Source organism: Micrasema longulum, unplaced genomic scaffold (assembly GCF_059751315.1).
Source record: "Micrasema longulum isolate JH-2025_06_02 unplaced genomic scaffold, ASM5975131v1 h1tg001597l, whole genome shotgun sequence".
Classification (NCBI taxonomy): domain Eukaryota; kingdom Metazoa; phylum Arthropoda; class Insecta; order Trichoptera; family Brachycentridae; genus Micrasema; species Micrasema longulum.
Window position 1 is genome coordinate 559,666 of NW_028278779.1, and position 17,841 is coordinate 577,506.

The 17,841-nt window shown below is 32.7% G+C and overlaps 2 protein-coding genes across 2 annotated transcripts in view; one reads left to right on the top strand and one right to left on the bottom strand.

Annotated features, from left to right (window-relative positions):
• Positions 1 to 17,032, top strand: part of LOC148274738 (carbohydrate sulfotransferase 11) — a 113,563-nt gene extending 96,531 nt beyond the window's left edge. The window contains exons 5-6 of the mRNA XM_088236740.1: positions 10,000 to 10,157; positions 16,072 to 17,032. Coding sequence (XP_088092866.1) covers positions 10,000 to 10,157; positions 16,072 to 16,159 — 246 coding nt within the window. The 3' untranslated portion in view covers positions 16,160 to 17,032. The remainder of the gene's footprint in view (positions 1 to 9,999; positions 10,158 to 16,071) is intronic.
• Positions 1 to 17,841, bottom strand: part of LOC148274736 (uncharacterized) — a 181,203-nt gene that overhangs the window by 144,457 nt on the left and 18,905 nt on the right. The window lies entirely within an intron of this gene.

Consider the following 17,841-nt stretch of genomic DNA (forward strand, 5'->3'; position numbering starts at 1 on the left):
GCAGTGGCGAATGGTGATTTTATTTACAGGTAAGCTATAAAAAAAATATCATATATTTGTACCTACATAGGAGGTACATAATATAATGTAAGTAATATATACCATAAATTGATATTTTTCTGTGGTTCTGTGTGATACAACAACTCTTATCCATTAAATCAACTCAAACAATGTAACTTCGTGATATTTTATATTATATAGATATACTATCCATTCTTTTAATTTATAATTCATTAAAAAATAAATAAAAAATACCATTATGAATTCAGTCGATATTAGGTATTCAATTGAAATGTCAACTGGTCGAGTAATTAATAGTGCTAAAAACGGCCGCGTGGAGCGCTATATGTCCTGCAATATGACGCATGAAAGTAATTATGGTCTTATGTAAAAAGTACCATCTCAAAGAAAAATAGTCCTTAAGAAATACTGTTTTCCAAATCAAGAATCTTCAAATAATTTGTGTAATTTGTGTAATCTGGGTAATCTCTTTTAACCCGCACTGGGGTTAAAACATTCAAAATATAGTATACTTATTTGTATAAAAAAACTAGCTGGAATAATCGGCTAGTTTCTTGGCTCACCGCAGGCGCTGGGCGCGCTTTATTAAAAATATATGGTAATTATTTATTTGTTTTTCTGTAAATAAATTTACAAAACATTATTATGGTTAGTCAAATATAATGGTTAGCTGTGCATAATCGCTTCTATACACGGTTCGCCCCTGCTACAGAGTCATATAGACGGTTTTAGGAATTCCTTAAGTCAATTAAAAAATAATTGGTTATCTGTTACTAAGTCATTTTACAAGTAACCATTGTGGAAATTTTTCTACAGCTTTAGTTAGCTGCATCAGTAGCTCAATCACAAAATACTATCGTGACGTGCTAATAAGCGACGTGATAACAATTTCTCGCCATGGTTGTTTGTCGTATTCGCGATCACAATGCAACATCCGTGAACACCTAATATTAAATGTCAAAATATTAACGTTTCGCGACGTATAACCTTACTGCGCAATCACATATTTGAATTTCACAGGTGTAAATATAGAAAATATTCTAAAACTGCTATTTTTATATATTTATTTATTATTAACATATTACAACAGAGATAAAGAACATTTTAAAGAAGGCCATATAGATGTCTAGGCATCTACAGGGCTTATGACCGTCTGTTGTAATATGTTAATGTTAACAGCTCCCTAGGGAGTTGAATCCAGTCCTTGTCTACAAAAATTTGGACAAACTCAAAATATTGTTATTTATTTGTTATTTATCATGTTATTTATTGCATTTAGCCGGCGATTAACAAGCCAAATGTCAAGAAAAGCAGTCGCCATAGTAATTGTAATTTAGTTTTCACTCTTTTTTATTAGATATTCCTTAGTATTTTGCAAATGCAATATATTGTATTATTTTTTATAGTAAACGCTGATTTTTCGCCAGTGAACTGTATTTATTTACGAGGAAAACAAAAAACAAACCGACACGAAGGTTGACTTAGAGATTACACACCCGTTGACTTATGATTACGATAACTTAATCATGTTCATTATTGTTCATTGTGATCGCTCAAACGCTTAGCATGTTTTTAAGCCCCTTTGATAGTTATTTGTGATTGAGGTACTGGGAAGTAATTACAATTGGAAGATACGGAAGTCATACCTTCACCATGGCGGTATAGTCAAAGATAAATTCTCCCGAACGATTACGAAGATACACTACCGGCCCCGTGCCTTCAAATTTGGTATCAAATTAAAAATAAAAATAAACATTTTTAATCATACCTCGATAAAAGATCACGTGTAGCTCCGTGGCTAAAAACAAGGTGTATTTATTTTTATTATAAAATAAATGTTACTTATCTCTACAACCTATATTCATATGATTCAAATTAGAATTACTATGAATTCACTTAAGTCCTGTCTTCTAGGTGGCTCCTTGCATTGACATGATATTCGTAATGGAACTATTCCTAGCAGTAACGACCTAACCTGACATTTCCTATCTAACCTAACCTCACCCAATGAACTAGAGCATGACCTTGTGACCTGTCAACTGCTTTAATTGAATGATTCATTCGCTAATAATTTCAATGCAATCAATCAACTGAAACATAATATTTGGTGATTTTTCTCAAGCGTGGGTGTTTTGTGCTGAAATTCACCGCTGCAATCGGGCCGATTGTGATGGGAAGATAAAGACGTCATACCTTCACCTAGATGGTATAGTTGAAGATAAATTCCCTCTAGCGATTACAAAGATACACTACCGACCCCCCACCTTCAAGTTTTGAGTAGGTACATCGACAAGGGGAAGCGTACGTCGCGGTACACATATCTACGCTCTAAAATTACATAGCTTCAGTATGACGTCATAGTTGAAGATAAAAGTCTCCTGACCAACTACAAAGATATACTACCGATACTCCATCAAGTTTTGATGCAAGTACATCGGTTTATACCGACGGGTCTAGAACCCCTCGATACGTTTATCTCCGCATTGAAAGTGACAACAATTTAGTTCCGCTCAGCAATTTTTCCTTTAATTATGATTTATTAAATTTTTCAATCGTTTTGAGGTCGGCACTTTTTTACTTATGTCTATTTTTTTTATTTTTTTTATATTTTTTTAAAATCTAAATTTCATATATAAACCCTTACGGGTTACATACATTTAACAAATATTTTCACTTTTAAAATTCACATTCTACTGTTAATAATAATATTTTTAATATCTTTTGTAAAGGTTGTCTGAGTCTTTTGTTTAGTTTTGTCAGGTAGTTTATTGTATAATTTCAGTCCATGGTTTATAAGTCTCGATTGTCCTTTTCTCGTTTTAAAAGATTGTATATGATATTTTTCTGATATTCTCGTATTGTGTTCATGTTTACTACAGTTTTTTTCAAGTTTTAATTCTTCGACTACAATTACATCAGTGGCTAATTTATGAATAAATTTTAAAGAGTTCAGTCACATTTAATTGTTTAGTTTGTTCAAAAAGTTCTTTAGTTGCTGTTAGATGGGGAAGGTCATATACTAACTTTAATATTTTATTTTACTGTCTTTGTAGTCTGTTAATGTCATTTTTATTATTATTAAATATATAATATATATTAAAAATATGAGAGCGAAATAAGTAAATTTTGAAGTCGAATTAAACTCCAACATAACTGTCAGTTTAATTAAACGAACCTAGATTTAAAAAAAATAATGTCACTAGGTTCTGTCCTATCAACATATAAGAGTATCTAGGCGTTAGTTAGTTACCACTGTAGAAAAAAAAATGTTATTATTATTTTTCCTTGTATTTAATATCTTTCTGAGGTAACGTATCGAAGATTGGCCTTGCAATCGCTCAGTACTACTTTAGTAGATAAATACAGACGATCGTTAAGCATATCGTTTTAGCATTGGACAAAAGTCATATTAAAATCATATTTAAGCGAGCTTTTTTTGCTTAAATTGTTATTTATTGGAGTTTATAATCGCTTTGAAGTGGGCACCTTCTATCACAGAAACCTATTTAAAATATAAATAAGAACTATTTTAATTGTTATGACACAAGGAACGCGGAATAATTATTTGCGGTCATTCATTTGCTTGTTTCAATCGTATGATGTCGATACGACAATTAGGTGGAACATACCGAGGTAAGATACAGATAGTACAGAAGTTAAGTATACCGTCTCGATATATACATATGAAGATAGCGTTCATGATCGAGGCACTGGTATAACAATTGAAAGGTAACAAAGCTATCTTCAGTTAATTTTCAAAAAAACACAGAATTTCGGAATAAAAAAAATCAAACATGAACATGATCACAATACCAGACTCCCAAATTAGAACAAAGGCGATGGCAGGCACTTCTATGTATTTTGTATTTATTTTTTAGTCCCTAAGCATAATGTAAATAAAATTATAACCTGTACATCCATTTGTATTCGAGGTAAAAAAAATATACAAAAAACAATATTTTTAGAAGAAAGTGATTACATAATAAAAATAATAAATATCTTTAACAATGAATCAACAAAAACATATCCAGTATTCTAATACCATGTGACACTTGCCATGTCCGCCTAGATTATGTCATAAGTATACCTTTGTAAATTTAAATAGACTTAAAGATTGTTTAGATTAAGTGTTAGGATATTTTTTTTATTTTTTAAGGAAAAACAACAGTTGTTATATAAGAATACCAAATATAAAAAATAGTGCATACATCCAGTTAAAGTTTTTCACAAATATCATAAGAGGACATGTTACACAGTAAAGAGAAAAATAATACATTATATAAGACACAAGAAAAAAAATGCTCTTAAGAAGGTTAAGGGATGAGGAAATAGAGTGGAGGAGTGGAGGAGTGGAGGAGAGGGATTTTCATAATAGAGTTGACCAATTCAAAATTTTGATATTATAATAAAATAAAAATAATTGAAGGAACATAAACTTATTACACACTGACAAATGTTTTATTTCACAGTGTTTCAAGAAGTCACAAAATTTTGTATTAAAATACCTAAATGGGGATATAAAATAAAGTCAATAATGCCAATCGGTTAGGGCTTTCATAAGCCTGTTTGCCTAAAAAAAAATAACAACGTTAAAGATTCGGACGTTAGCAAAATATTGTTAAAAGATTGCGTTTTTCCTTCATTCCATTCGAATTTCTATTGACAACGTATCGTAACGGAGTTTTCTTAATAATTTTACGAAATCGGAGTAATTCTATTATGCCGTGTGTAAAGGGAGTTTAAATCGTTCGCGTGGGTTTTTATTTTCCTGGGAATCTTCTAGACCATAATTTAGTGGCGGCGAAGTGCGATATAACGCCATGTGCCGTGTGCGATGTGCGCCGCGCGGGTCCGGGACGTGCTAAATCACATTCGACCGAGATCTCTGCTGTTTACGGAGAGTAATGGGCGGGAGGCGGGACAGACCTTGCTCCGGGATTCGGAGATCCGCAATCGTACCGAGATTAAAGGACTCGAGATCCGAACTCTCTAGAAACGCTATCTCGATATCAGAAGCTGGATGCTCCAGATACCTATCCGAGGGTTGAAATAGTATTTTGATATCTGGGCCCGATTATTTTCCTAGATCCGTAAAGCTGACAAGATTCTATACATCTAAGAGTGAGAAGATCCCGGGTATCCGAAGTTGATATACTTTTAGATAATATATTGTGAAACTGACAAGATCCTCTTTAAGGGCTTCCATTCATAAGGGCACATTTTCAATAACGACTCTCGAAATGCTAGTATCAAAATATAACGATGATAATAATATCATATTACATAATATTATAATAATGAAAATGAAGGTAGAATTCTACAATCTCAGTGCTAGCGCAGGCAACACAGAGAATCCAAAGCAAAAAAACTCACTCACCAGGTCAAAACAGCCATTTTTTCATTACACATATTTTCTAATAGCTCTGTCGGGAGCATGATGGCTGCTGGTTGCTAGCCGACTTCACTCTTAACATTTTCTTATCAGCCCGTTTCTCTCCACTGCTGGATATAGGCCTCTTCCAAATTTTCCATGTTTTTCTGTCCTGCGCACTCTGTTTCCATCCATGGCCCACGAGTTCGACGACGTCGTCAGTCCATCTCCTCTGTGGTCTCCCTACTTTCCTTTTATTTTCGCAGGGTCTCCAGTTTAGTATTTTGGGGGTCCACCTATCGACTTCTTGTCTCGCCACATGACCCGCCCACTGCCATGTTTGTCTTCTCACTCTTTCTGCGATATCGGTCACCTTTGTACGGCGTCTTATCTCCTCATTCCTTATTCGGTCTCTTAAGGAGACGCCCAACATTTGCTTTTCCATAGATCGCTGAGTGCACTTAATTTTGTGAACACTTCTTGCAGTGAGTGACATGGTTTCAAGACCGTATGTTGCCACCGGCAGAACACAAGAGCTGTAGACTATGGCCTTCAGATTATTTGGGATTTCCTTATTTCTGAAAATGTGTTTCAGCTTTCCAAACGCAGCCCAACTTAACCCAATTCGTCTAGGCAGTTCCGCAGTTTGATTCAATTTTCCCAATTAAAGTAACTTATAACAATTAAATTATTTTCCAAATTTCCCAACTCGTTGTTGATTAAAGAAGATTTTTCTATTATCTTATTTTAGTTAGACTATTGTGATCCATGTTTGGTGATATATGGATAGTTAGTTGGTATGTTTCGTATTCATTTGCATGAAAAGTTTCATTAAAAGTATTCTGTGATGTCAACAATTCCGTAGACTAAAGCTGACAAGTTCCTAGAGAAAATATAAAACACAAAATCCGTGATAATTTAAAGCTGACGGGTTTCTAGATATCGGAGGCAGACAAGTTCCTAGGCGGACAAGTTTCTAAGTGAATATCTAAGGATAATTAAATTCTTGATAAATGAATCTGACAAGTTTCTTGATATCTAATGCTTATACGATTATTGGCGCACAAATCGACAAGCTCCTTGATATCTGAGGGGGACAAATTTCTATATTTATATCCAAGGCTAATGAGATTCTTGACACATGAATCTGACAAGTTTCTAGATATCTGCGGGTGACAAGATTCTTGATACGCGAGTCTGAGAGGCTTCTTGATATTTTAGGCTAATAAGATTCTTGAAACGTGAATCTAATTTTCGCTAGTCTCCAGAATTTCAGTATTTTGCTGGGTTGTTATGCGATGTTATACTAAAAATTTTCTTTCGACAATATTGGAGTTCTATATATCTAGTCCTAAGTCCTAAGATAACTTAAGGTTACAAGTTTCTAGGTATCTGAAATTGATCAGTCGCTTTTATAAAAGAGTGTCAGGTCAAGACTTAAATATCACACATAATCTATTTTATTCAAATCATGTTTTTGTAGTCAAAGAAGAATGCGATTTCAATATCGGTGCAACATTTCTTATTCGTTTCTCTCATTCTAACCTAACGACGCATAAAACGCTCCAATTTTGACACCAATAGCAGCGTTATATTTATCTTTATTTGATGAAGATAATATGGCACGAGTCGTACACTTGCTACTCGCATGTCCAGGATAACAGGTGAAATATATAATTTTTTTGTGTTGCACATCATTAACCTAATTAAATATTAATTTTATCAGCATAGCGTAACTCTCCAACAAATAAAAGCATCGAATGGTAAAATTGAAATATTGCAAATTTTATTGATGATTTAAAAAACACACCACATGACGTAAAAAGCAATCACGCTTCTTTAGTTTTCCGATACGAAATATCGTAAGTTGGGGTATATTGTAGTGGGCGGGACAATCCTTCCCTTCGGAATACTGCGGCAGCCAGAAACTACAATCCGCAGACGTTTGAACGTATTTCATAGGGAGTCGTTCAACCCCTGCTGAGAAAAGCGAATCTCGTTGCTTCACTAGACTGAGCATATAAAACACCCTTTCTTTTGCGGGCCACAGAAACTTTCTAGACGTTTATTCGTGGATAGGGAGGTTTTAAGGATATTTCCGATTCCCGAGAGGGATTATTCTCGTTTTACTCCGCAGAACAGAATGAAAAGCGCGGGTAAAGATGCTAGGCAAGCTATTTGGTATGAGAATTATTGTCAAATCCGGCCCTTAGGGTCGTTACGGAGTTGAACTGACCGTCGCTTTGCACGACACGGAAACAGGGTTTCTTAGAGTCATAATAAATTTATACGTATCTATCATGCGCGGTCCGGTCCGTCCATATATTGGATAGAATCAATGCTTTCGTAAAAAAAATACTTCTAAATTTTTATTTTCTTTTCAAAAATAATAATATAGTTGATTCGCCGTATCTTTTACAAAATATTGGTTTCCGTTGTCCTCTTCGCTATACCAGATTAAATTCCCGTTTTTATGTACCAACGTGTAAAAACAATTATACCTCGAATTCATTCATTAGACGTACCTGTATAAATTATAATGGACTCAGTATTGGTGTAGACATTTTTAACTGCATGTTGCATTTACACAGAAAATTTCTTCATAGGGTCGATTATTTGGGATAGTTGCTGAATGTGCATCTTGAGTGGTTTATGCTATGTATATGTGCCGCATGTAATGTATATGTTTGTGTATGTTTTATATGTGCTTATGTAATAACTTATATTTACATATAAGTTATTAATTTTAAAAATACTTGGTACACTTCCACTTATTTATTTTGACCAAGACCAGTCTGAAGATGCCCATAAGGGGTTAAAGCGCTAATTGGTCAAAATAAATAAGTGGAAGTGTACCCAGTATTTTTTAAATTAATAACTTATATGTAAATATAAGTTATTACATCATTACAATGGAATTCCATCAAGAATTATCAATAAATAATTTAAATGAAATTTTATATGTGCGTTCATGTGTGTGCGTGGATGGCTCGGAGTGTACATTCGGTATTTTTATTTATTTTAATTTATTACTTCCATGGAAAACTCAAATGTTAACAATTATTCTTTTCTCACTTGAAATTCTTATTTATTTGTTTTTTTTTGTCACATTTAATGTTTATATCTTTTGCATAATTTATGAAAACTTAATTGGTCTTTTTATGTTAAAAAATTGTTGTTTTTAATACTTATTATGTATGACTGTATGTTTTCTGAATAAATTTAAAAAATAATAATAATCAGTACCTAACATAATGTTGATTAGCAATTAGTTGACTAATCTTTTTATTGACTGCAACAAATATTGTTTAAATAAATAGGTGCGAAGGTTTTCACGGTCGTTATCAATATTATGTATCTTTTTTGGGTGATACCGTGTATGTTGGATTTGATCCGACGTTGCCTACTGCTGACTGTGACACGGTACAAATTACTAGTACATAAACACATACATTTATCTATAAAACACACAGTTTTCCCTGAAGATGGCTCCTGCAATGGTAGCCGAAACGTCGGATCAAATCCAACATACACGGTATCACCCAAAAAAGATATATAATATTGTTTAAATACTTTGTTAATCGTAGCGATCTGAGAGAGGTTCGGTGTTCATTCATTAATATTTTTTTTTCTTTTTTATCAACATTTTATTGATAACTTAAATCCAACCAAGCCCCTTTCTGCGGCATTTTGGTCGAGTTGATTAACTTAAAATTGCGACAAGCCCGCATACAACCTTTCGCTTGCGCTGTTATGTGCGAACTGAAGTAAAATTCACTGCGCCCCATCTATTCTAGAACAAGGAACTACGCAAGTCTGTCGATTGCTATAAGGCGGTTGTCGAAGAGTTTAGGAAATGTGGATGTTTAAGCATAGGCAGAATGGTGAATGTTACAGTGAGTAAAGTGGCAACTTAAACCAGCCAATGACAGGTCATAAGCCCAGTAAAGGCCTAGACTTCCATATTATTTTCTCAAAAATGTTTTTCCTCTCTGTTGCAACAAATTACACTTTTTTACTATATTTAAGGTGTCTAGCTGTGCCAACTAATGAGAATGTAATAGATAATTTAACGTTGTTATGCAGAAAGCAGCAAGTCCACAATTTTGAAAAAATGAGATTTTGGTGTTATCGGGTGCGGTAAGGTTAATTTTTTGTTTTGCTGAAAACAGCCAGACCACTTTCATACAAAAAAACTGTAATAATCACCTTCTGAAAATAGTGTCGATCACAAAAACGACATTTTTTTATTTGTTTAAAACACTCACAGCACTAGAAAAATCTTGCGGTACTTCAAAAAAAATTAAACCTGGTAAAATGCATAATTAGATTCTTTTTTGTAATATAAAAAATAACTAATGTATTCATTGGTTATCATTTGTCAAAGTCAAAAACATTCCAACTGTTGTATAGATTTGATTATTCACTCTTTTCACAAAGGTGCTATAGTCTCATTTTTACTTTTCTATGACTGGCTGCTTTCTGCATTTAATTCAGCTTACGTCGATGTGTATTTGTTTATTTCGTATTGTAATTAAATTCACAGATGTAAGAATTATGTATGTACGTGCCTAAAAAAAATAATTAATTGATTATTGAATTTCTAGGATGACCAAAACTACCTTATCCAGAAGGCTGGTCTGCATGACATCATCAAGCCGCAGTGGAAGAACAGCGGGAAGGGGAGGAACACAGCCGCCCTCCTGCTGACCCACTACTCCCAGTTGTCCACGAAGCAGATATGGGGACTGTACAATCTCTACTTGTAAGTATTCATCGACTACATCATACCGCGGGGAAAACAGCAGAAAGGAAATACAGGAATAGGCAAAAAGCTGACGGAATCGAAAAAGGAGGAAAAAACATAAAAAACGCTGGATTCACACGGAGACAATACAATAGAGAATCAAAGCACCCCCTTTCCCGAAACTGTTCATAAAGAATGGTCTTTTTTTTTTTTTAAAACTAATTAAGCGAAAATTTAATATTTCTTTACAGTCAAACCGCGAAAATAACAAAACAATAACAACAAACAATTCAATATTCCGACTCGTAGATTGAGAAACAATGAAGTACTGTTCATCGATCAGCATAGAACAAACTATGGCCTAAATTCTCCAATGACCCGTCTTTGTCGTATTGTTAACTCAAGACAAGATCTGGACTTTTTTGGTTTAAGTTTACAACGATTTAAACGAGCACTAAATAAATAGTCCAGATCTTGTCTCGATGTCCCTTATGTTTGTCAATGCTTCTTTCTTTTTTTTAAATGTTTTAAACTATTATTTTATTGTAATATTTAAACCTTATAAATTTGTGTACATGGACAATGTCCGTTAATAAATAAATAAAACAAAGAAACTTTAAATCGAATGTGAGGGTTTTTGAAAGAAATGAAAGAATGACTAAATGTGAAATCACTGTGAATGGAGTTATACTAAAACGAGTAGAGGAATTTGTGTATCTGGAAAGTATGTTCACTAGGAATGGAATGGCTGAGAAAGATATTGAAAGGAGGGTGAGTGCCGGGAACAGAGTAAACGGTGCACTTAAATCGACCTTGGCAAATAAATTTTTGTCGCAAGAGGCAACATTGGCAGTTCACAACGGAGTCCTGGTCCCGTCAGTGATGCATGGGAGCGAAGTATGGACTTGGAAAAACAGGGAAGAGAGTAGGCTGAATGCTGTCGAAACGCGATCTCTCAGGCGAATGTGTGGTAAAACTATGTACGATAGATGCACAGATGTTGAGATCCGTACATTATGTAAGGCTGAGACAAGCATTATCGACAAAATCAATAAAGGAGCTCTGCGCTGGTTTGGACATGTAGAACGAATGGACAGCGAAAGAACGGCTGAGAATATTTACAATGCGAATGTAGATGGATGCAGAAAACGGGGAAGACCGAGAAAGACATGTCGAAAGTCGGAATAATCGGCGCGCGTGCATGAGAAGATGTATGAATGTAGAGGAAGCGAGATCTGTATGCAAAGATAGAGTGTTGTGGCGTTCTATCCTCTCTGCCTACCCTTACGGGGAAACGGCGTGACGGTTTGTTGTTGTTGTTGAAAACACTTTTATTTCGCGAATTTTGTAGGTAAATACGCGAGATAAAAGTGTTTTCTACGGCCGCAAGAGCGTTTGGAATATCACCCCAGGACATGAAAGCTAGAAAGTTACATGTGTATAGAAATTGTGGTTAATTTAGTAATTTCTCTAAACGTAACGTACAAAACTGCGATTGTGTCAACTGACAAAATGTAATAAACCAATACTCTTCCGCAATGAAGATCAAAAATGAGACCATAAACAATCAGTAAAATGGCAAATTAACCTCTTGCGACCGTGGTTATACAAGTTCGAAATGTATACGTGTAAATATAAATAATTACAACATTGCATAGATATATTTAACTGTAGTAAAACCACCTTTCAAATAAGAATTCAAAAACAATTACGTTCACAAAATTATGTTTCTTTATAAAAATTCATAAAATTATAAATTTAAGATGTTTTTATTCACTCGTATCAAACACACACTCACCCTGTCCTTATGGACACCCTCACACACATATTTAATAAATATCATTTCAATTATGTTTTTTTATTTATTAATAACAAATAAAAATACAATATTACAACTAAATACATTTTTTTACATTAATCAAATACATATATTTACATTAACGTTTCCCATTGCGTAAAATAAATAAACAATTCTTGTGTACATAATGAGGAGTGACGTCTTACAATAGATTATTTTATTTTAATCAATTTATTTTTAGAATAACATAAATAAATTACAAAAAAGATATAAACGATATTTTCAATCAGTTTTACTTAAAGAATAATTATAGATGTATTTTTTTTACTTCTTTCTTAAATATATTGTATTCCTGACTGTACTTTTTATTATCTTTGTTCATTTCATTAAAGAAAAATGTTTTTATATCTCATTTTAAAAAAAACATTTCGTTATCCAAGTGACTTGCTCTTCAAAGAATTCAGAGTACTGAATATTATTCAACAGTATATATTGAGAACGGTGGTGGTTACACACATAAATAGAGACATTTACCCGAGCGTCAACCACAACCATAATACAAGATACTCTAATAGGGATCTGATACTAAGTGAAGGGGTCAACACTGTTCTGGCATCGAGACAACACTATTACGTAGGCAAAAAGGTCCATAACCTTTTGCCAGAATCGTGGAAAGACGGGAGTGTTGTCAAGTTACGGAAGGTGTTGACCTCGCTCTTTCATGACATTGGTCGTAGGGAGTCAGAAAAGTTTATGCATGCCACGGATTGGAGAACCTTACTAGATGTCAAAAATAAAATATAAAAAATAAGGAATAATAAAAAAAAACATATTTATAGATGACAACCATGAAGTTTCGCATAAATAAATTGTCTATGTTTTTATGAATGTATGTATGTGTATGCGCATGGGTGTATGTACGTGTGTGTGTATGTACACGTGTATATATGTGTATATTTATATATATGTGTGTATATATGTGTATGTCTGTATGTATATGAATCAAAATGTGTATCCGAATAAGTTTATATTTTGTTTGTCTGTGCTCTATATTAATTTGTTAACTATTATAATATATTAAAATGTAATTGCCTAGCTTGGAACGGGGTGTGTACCCTTGTTAGCTAGGCAAAGTGAACATGGAATTGTATTTTTATAAAGAGTGTGAATAAATAAATAAATATCTACATTCCTTTTCTATTGATTTCAATGATACTGTTATTTAGTTTTTTTTCAATACTACTATATTTACTAAATGTTATTAAATATTTGTATATAACCACTTACCGACTTTTCTATGTCTACCGGTTTCAAGGCGTACCCTTCTCTTCGCCAGGACACCAATTAAACAAACATTTAATCAGTGCATGTTTGTCCTAATCAGTGCATGTGCTTATTACAGTGCATGTCGTGTTGGTTTTATATTTTTGTGCATCAACTATTGTGAAGGTGTATAGTGGGTTTTGCATGTTGGTTTAATTGGTGTCCTGACGAAGAAACGGGTAGACATAAAAAAGTCGGTAAGTGGTTATACACAAATATTTAATAACATTTAGTAAAATGTTTCACGACAAACTTAATGCTTTAAATATTAATAATACTACCAGTTTTTACTATTATTTTGTAGATTTTAATGATACCATTATTTTGTAAATTTGATTGAGTATGAATCTAAACTCGTATAATTTTAATTTTAATATTTACATCTGATTATCTTTTTTATATTGTATTCTTTGGAATTTTATTATTTATTACTTATACATTATTTTTCTGGATTGTTATTCTATTGCATCACATGTCATTATAATTTAATCTTACTAATTTTAATTTGTATTTTTTATTGTTAACTATTATGGCTTGACACGGGCACAGTCTAAGAATCCTTAATAAGTTCGTTAATATTTAAACGAGTGTAATTTAAAATGAATGAATGAATAAATAAATAAATATACACTCACACACATATTCACATACCTACCAAAACCACACTCCACTCCCTTGCCCACGCATCCTCACTCCTCACACACTAAAACTCGCACACATACACATCTTTATAATATCTAACAGAACTAGATTTTTATAATTGTATTTATGTGGAAATCTTATTTGGCTTTATTTTATATTTTTTTATTATGTTGTATTTATTGTTTTGTATTGCTGTTGTTTTTCTTAATAAACTAAAAAAAAATGCGTTCTTCGTAATAGCATTATCATCATCTCCCTTTCCGCAACCAATGATGCATAGGCCACTGCATCGGTAAACCAAACGCAGCGTAGCTCGATCTTCTGTTATATGAATAATTTTACTTCGCCTGATGATTTGAGAGAGTTCTTCCAACCTCTAATCACAGCATGGGCATCTGTTCGTTCTAGTAACGAGAGAATCATTTCAATACCCATTCATCGCTCTATTTTTTGCGTCTTCTTTTACAGTAGTAGCTGCTCGATTGTAGAACAATCAACCCACTAATATCAGAGACGCCCCTTCTTTATTTACATTGAAATCACGTATGAAATGTCACTTTCTGAATATTTGAGTTTTTCCTTTCTGCTCCCTCTTGAACCCCTCCTCTCTTTATAGTATAGTGTACACATATATACACACGTTTCTCTGAAGGTTTGCAGTCCGACCCTGAAACACCGTGTACACTGCTATATACAATTTAATTTGTTTAAATTTACTCGATTAAATTTTAATTTTTACTTTTTGCGATAAAATAATTGAAAAGTAAATAACTCGAACGTTTGGTTTCGGGACTCAATAGGTTAAAAACAACTCGACAAAAAAGAAATTATGTTTTATGACAATACATATTGAGTCAGTTCCAAGTTCCAATACTGTCATAAAGTTCTTTTATTGGGAGGACAAATGGTTAATAAAGTGAAAATGACCTTTTATTAGTGTGTGACTTGTATTCGTTTTTCTAATAAAATATCGTATTTTTTTACTATTTTTATTTATTTACAATTTTAAAAAACCCGATAGGGTTACATTACAAATTTAATATTGTCTAGTCATTTTATGTCTCGTCTAGTCTAGTTCGTTCAGTCATCATGTGATTTTTCAGATTGATTTTAAATTTGTCTCCATTAAAAGTTTTCAAGTAGTAAGGTAGGTCGTTGTAGTGTTTAAGTCCATTATGTAGTATTTTTGACTGTCCTGTGTTTGTCTTTGCTTTTTCAATATGATAGTGTTAAGAATGTTTAAGAATGTTTAGACTATAAAGAATATGCATCCCGAATGAGCGAATGAGTTTTTTTGTACAATATGCATAAGAGGTAAACCAGAGTACTAAAAAAATTAAGAACAATTACATAGCAATGTAATACATATTAACAGTAAGTCCCACAAAGGCATGGCCTGTTCGTTGGTATACAAGAAATATTTATGAAGTTTTTGCTCCTATAATAAATAGACAGGTAGAATATTTTTGCAAAATATAAGAAAGAGAAAAGAAAATATTCTGTAAAATATTAGAAGGTACTTTTTTATTTCATAATAATCAAAAAAAAAAAAAAAAACATAAAAATATTCCTTATTAAAGGGCAACAAAATATATCATAGAAAAACAGAGTTCATATCTTTAGTTTGAATCCAGGATAGTGCGTGTTTTTTAAAAGAAGGAAAATTTTGAAATTTTGGGATTGACAAAATATTATTATCAGTAAAAAAGAATTCAAAATTTTTGGGCCTCATCAAACCCGAACTCACACCAAGTACTGTCCAAAATCTTGATTTTAAACTAATGTTACCACAACACAGTGGCCAATCCTCAGTCCAATAATATTGGAGACGATTGTTTTAGACAATTTGTAGGGAGTGATATCGAGTCAGGTGAAATTTTGTATATTTTTGTGTCGGATTCCCTTGTTCGAATTTGAAGTTGGCCAAAAAAATTATTAATCGCATCTGAGAAAGGCCCCTTTCGCGACTTCATCAGCCATTTGTCCCGGGATTCCACGGTGTGGCGAATCTAAGCGATCATTCCACCATACAAAACGGTTCTTATAAAAAAAAATAGTTTATAAATCGTCAATAAGATCCATATTCTACACACTCTAAGGAATCCTGCAGTTTTTTATTCGATCAACATACTATTTCTTGTCAATAACACGGTTATTTTTCTTTTCCAGATACGACTTTGTCCTGTTCAACTATACCATAGATACGTTCCTCGAAGTAGCGAAAGATTACAATCCTAAACACCTCCCACCTACTTGACAGAATATGACTGCTCGAGAAATGGCCTATGAAGATATGTCTCAAGATTAAATGGAAGGTGCAGACTGTACGAGACACCAAAATGGGATCAAGTAATTCGAAACTGAGCAATTCGGAGTCAATGAGTGAGACAAAGAGATAACGTAGAATAAACAAGATGCTGTGAAATGCTGCTGATTTTTACGCAAGCAGATAGTTAAGTAGGACCATCGGAAGAAATTTAGTGATTTAATAACATGGCATTGGTTGATTCATATCGCATGCACGTTCAAAGTCTTCATATAATTAATCCTAGTCAAAGATAAAATCTTTTCTTAATTAAGTACGCTTATGGCAGGAAGTAAGCTGTAGTAGAACCGAGAGAATCTAGTTTTTTAATTAATGATGTCAATAAGTCATGTTCAAATCCAACACCGACATGATTGAATAGTGTAAGATGAAAAATCTGAGTACATTATTGAGATTTTTTGGGGGGCACAAACTCCCAGCTTTTAAATTACTTTAAAGTGTAAAAAAAATTACGGGTAGAAGAATTTTTGTAGAAGCCCAGGACCCAGCACTGTAATTATTGGAATCTGTCTTTTCTTGAAGTACAAATCGGTCGGGAAAGACGATTCACAAAAATTTGGATGCTACGGTCAGACATTTCTCAGTAACTTTACCATCGGAACAACATCACACAAATGTCTCATAAAGACTGTTATATTAAAAACTGTAAATTATAGCCTAAGGAAGCGTCGATTTAGAAATCAGATGAAGATTTTATGATATCTTGTAAAATGGTTGTGTTTTAATAATGGACCACTTTGTTTTACTAAAGATTCCAACCGCTGTGTAAAACTGAGTGATTAACTATATTAAGTTATTCCAAAAGGCAAGAAAGACAAATTCAACTAAACAACATAATATTTATTATCTAGTTTAATTAAGAAGTTATGTTCAAAGTGAGAAGCAATATTATAAATAGAAAAAAGCAATTTCCATTGTAACCGTGTTCCTTGATTAGTATCAAATTGAAAATTTAAAAAAATGTTTTTTTCATATTGGATTGTGTATTAATTGCTTGATATTTTAAAAATACTTCAATTTTTACTGTTGTGAAAAAAAAATTGCTCGAATGCTCAACCGTTGAAAATTTTAATAGAAATTGTATATTTATTTTAGATGCTTTAATTAGGAAATCTTTTAAGACTCCACTCTCATTTAGTTATGTAAGATTCACTTTTAAGTAATTTAAACATTAAATGGTTGTAAGAAATAAATCCACCTGTATTATAGTATAAATATAATAAATTAAAAACAAAATTAATTTTTGCACACAAATCGATCTAATCAAAAACAAAAATTGTCTTTTTCGAGTATTTAGAACAAAGATTTAACCTTTTTTCAACAACTCGAGAGTTTCAATTTTGTTCGGTGACATAAATAAACTGATGGTTGTAAGAAATACATCCCCATATATCATAATATATATTTTAAACAAAATGAATTTAAATTGATCTAATCAAAAACAAAAATTGACTTTTTCGTATATTTCGAACAAAGATTTAACCCTTTGTCAACAACTCGACAGTTCCAATTTTGTTCAGTGACATAAATAAACTGATTTTACAGAATATTCCACTGAACAAATGCTAAAAATATGTTGTCTAAAATGTTTATTCAACGAAAGCATTACATTA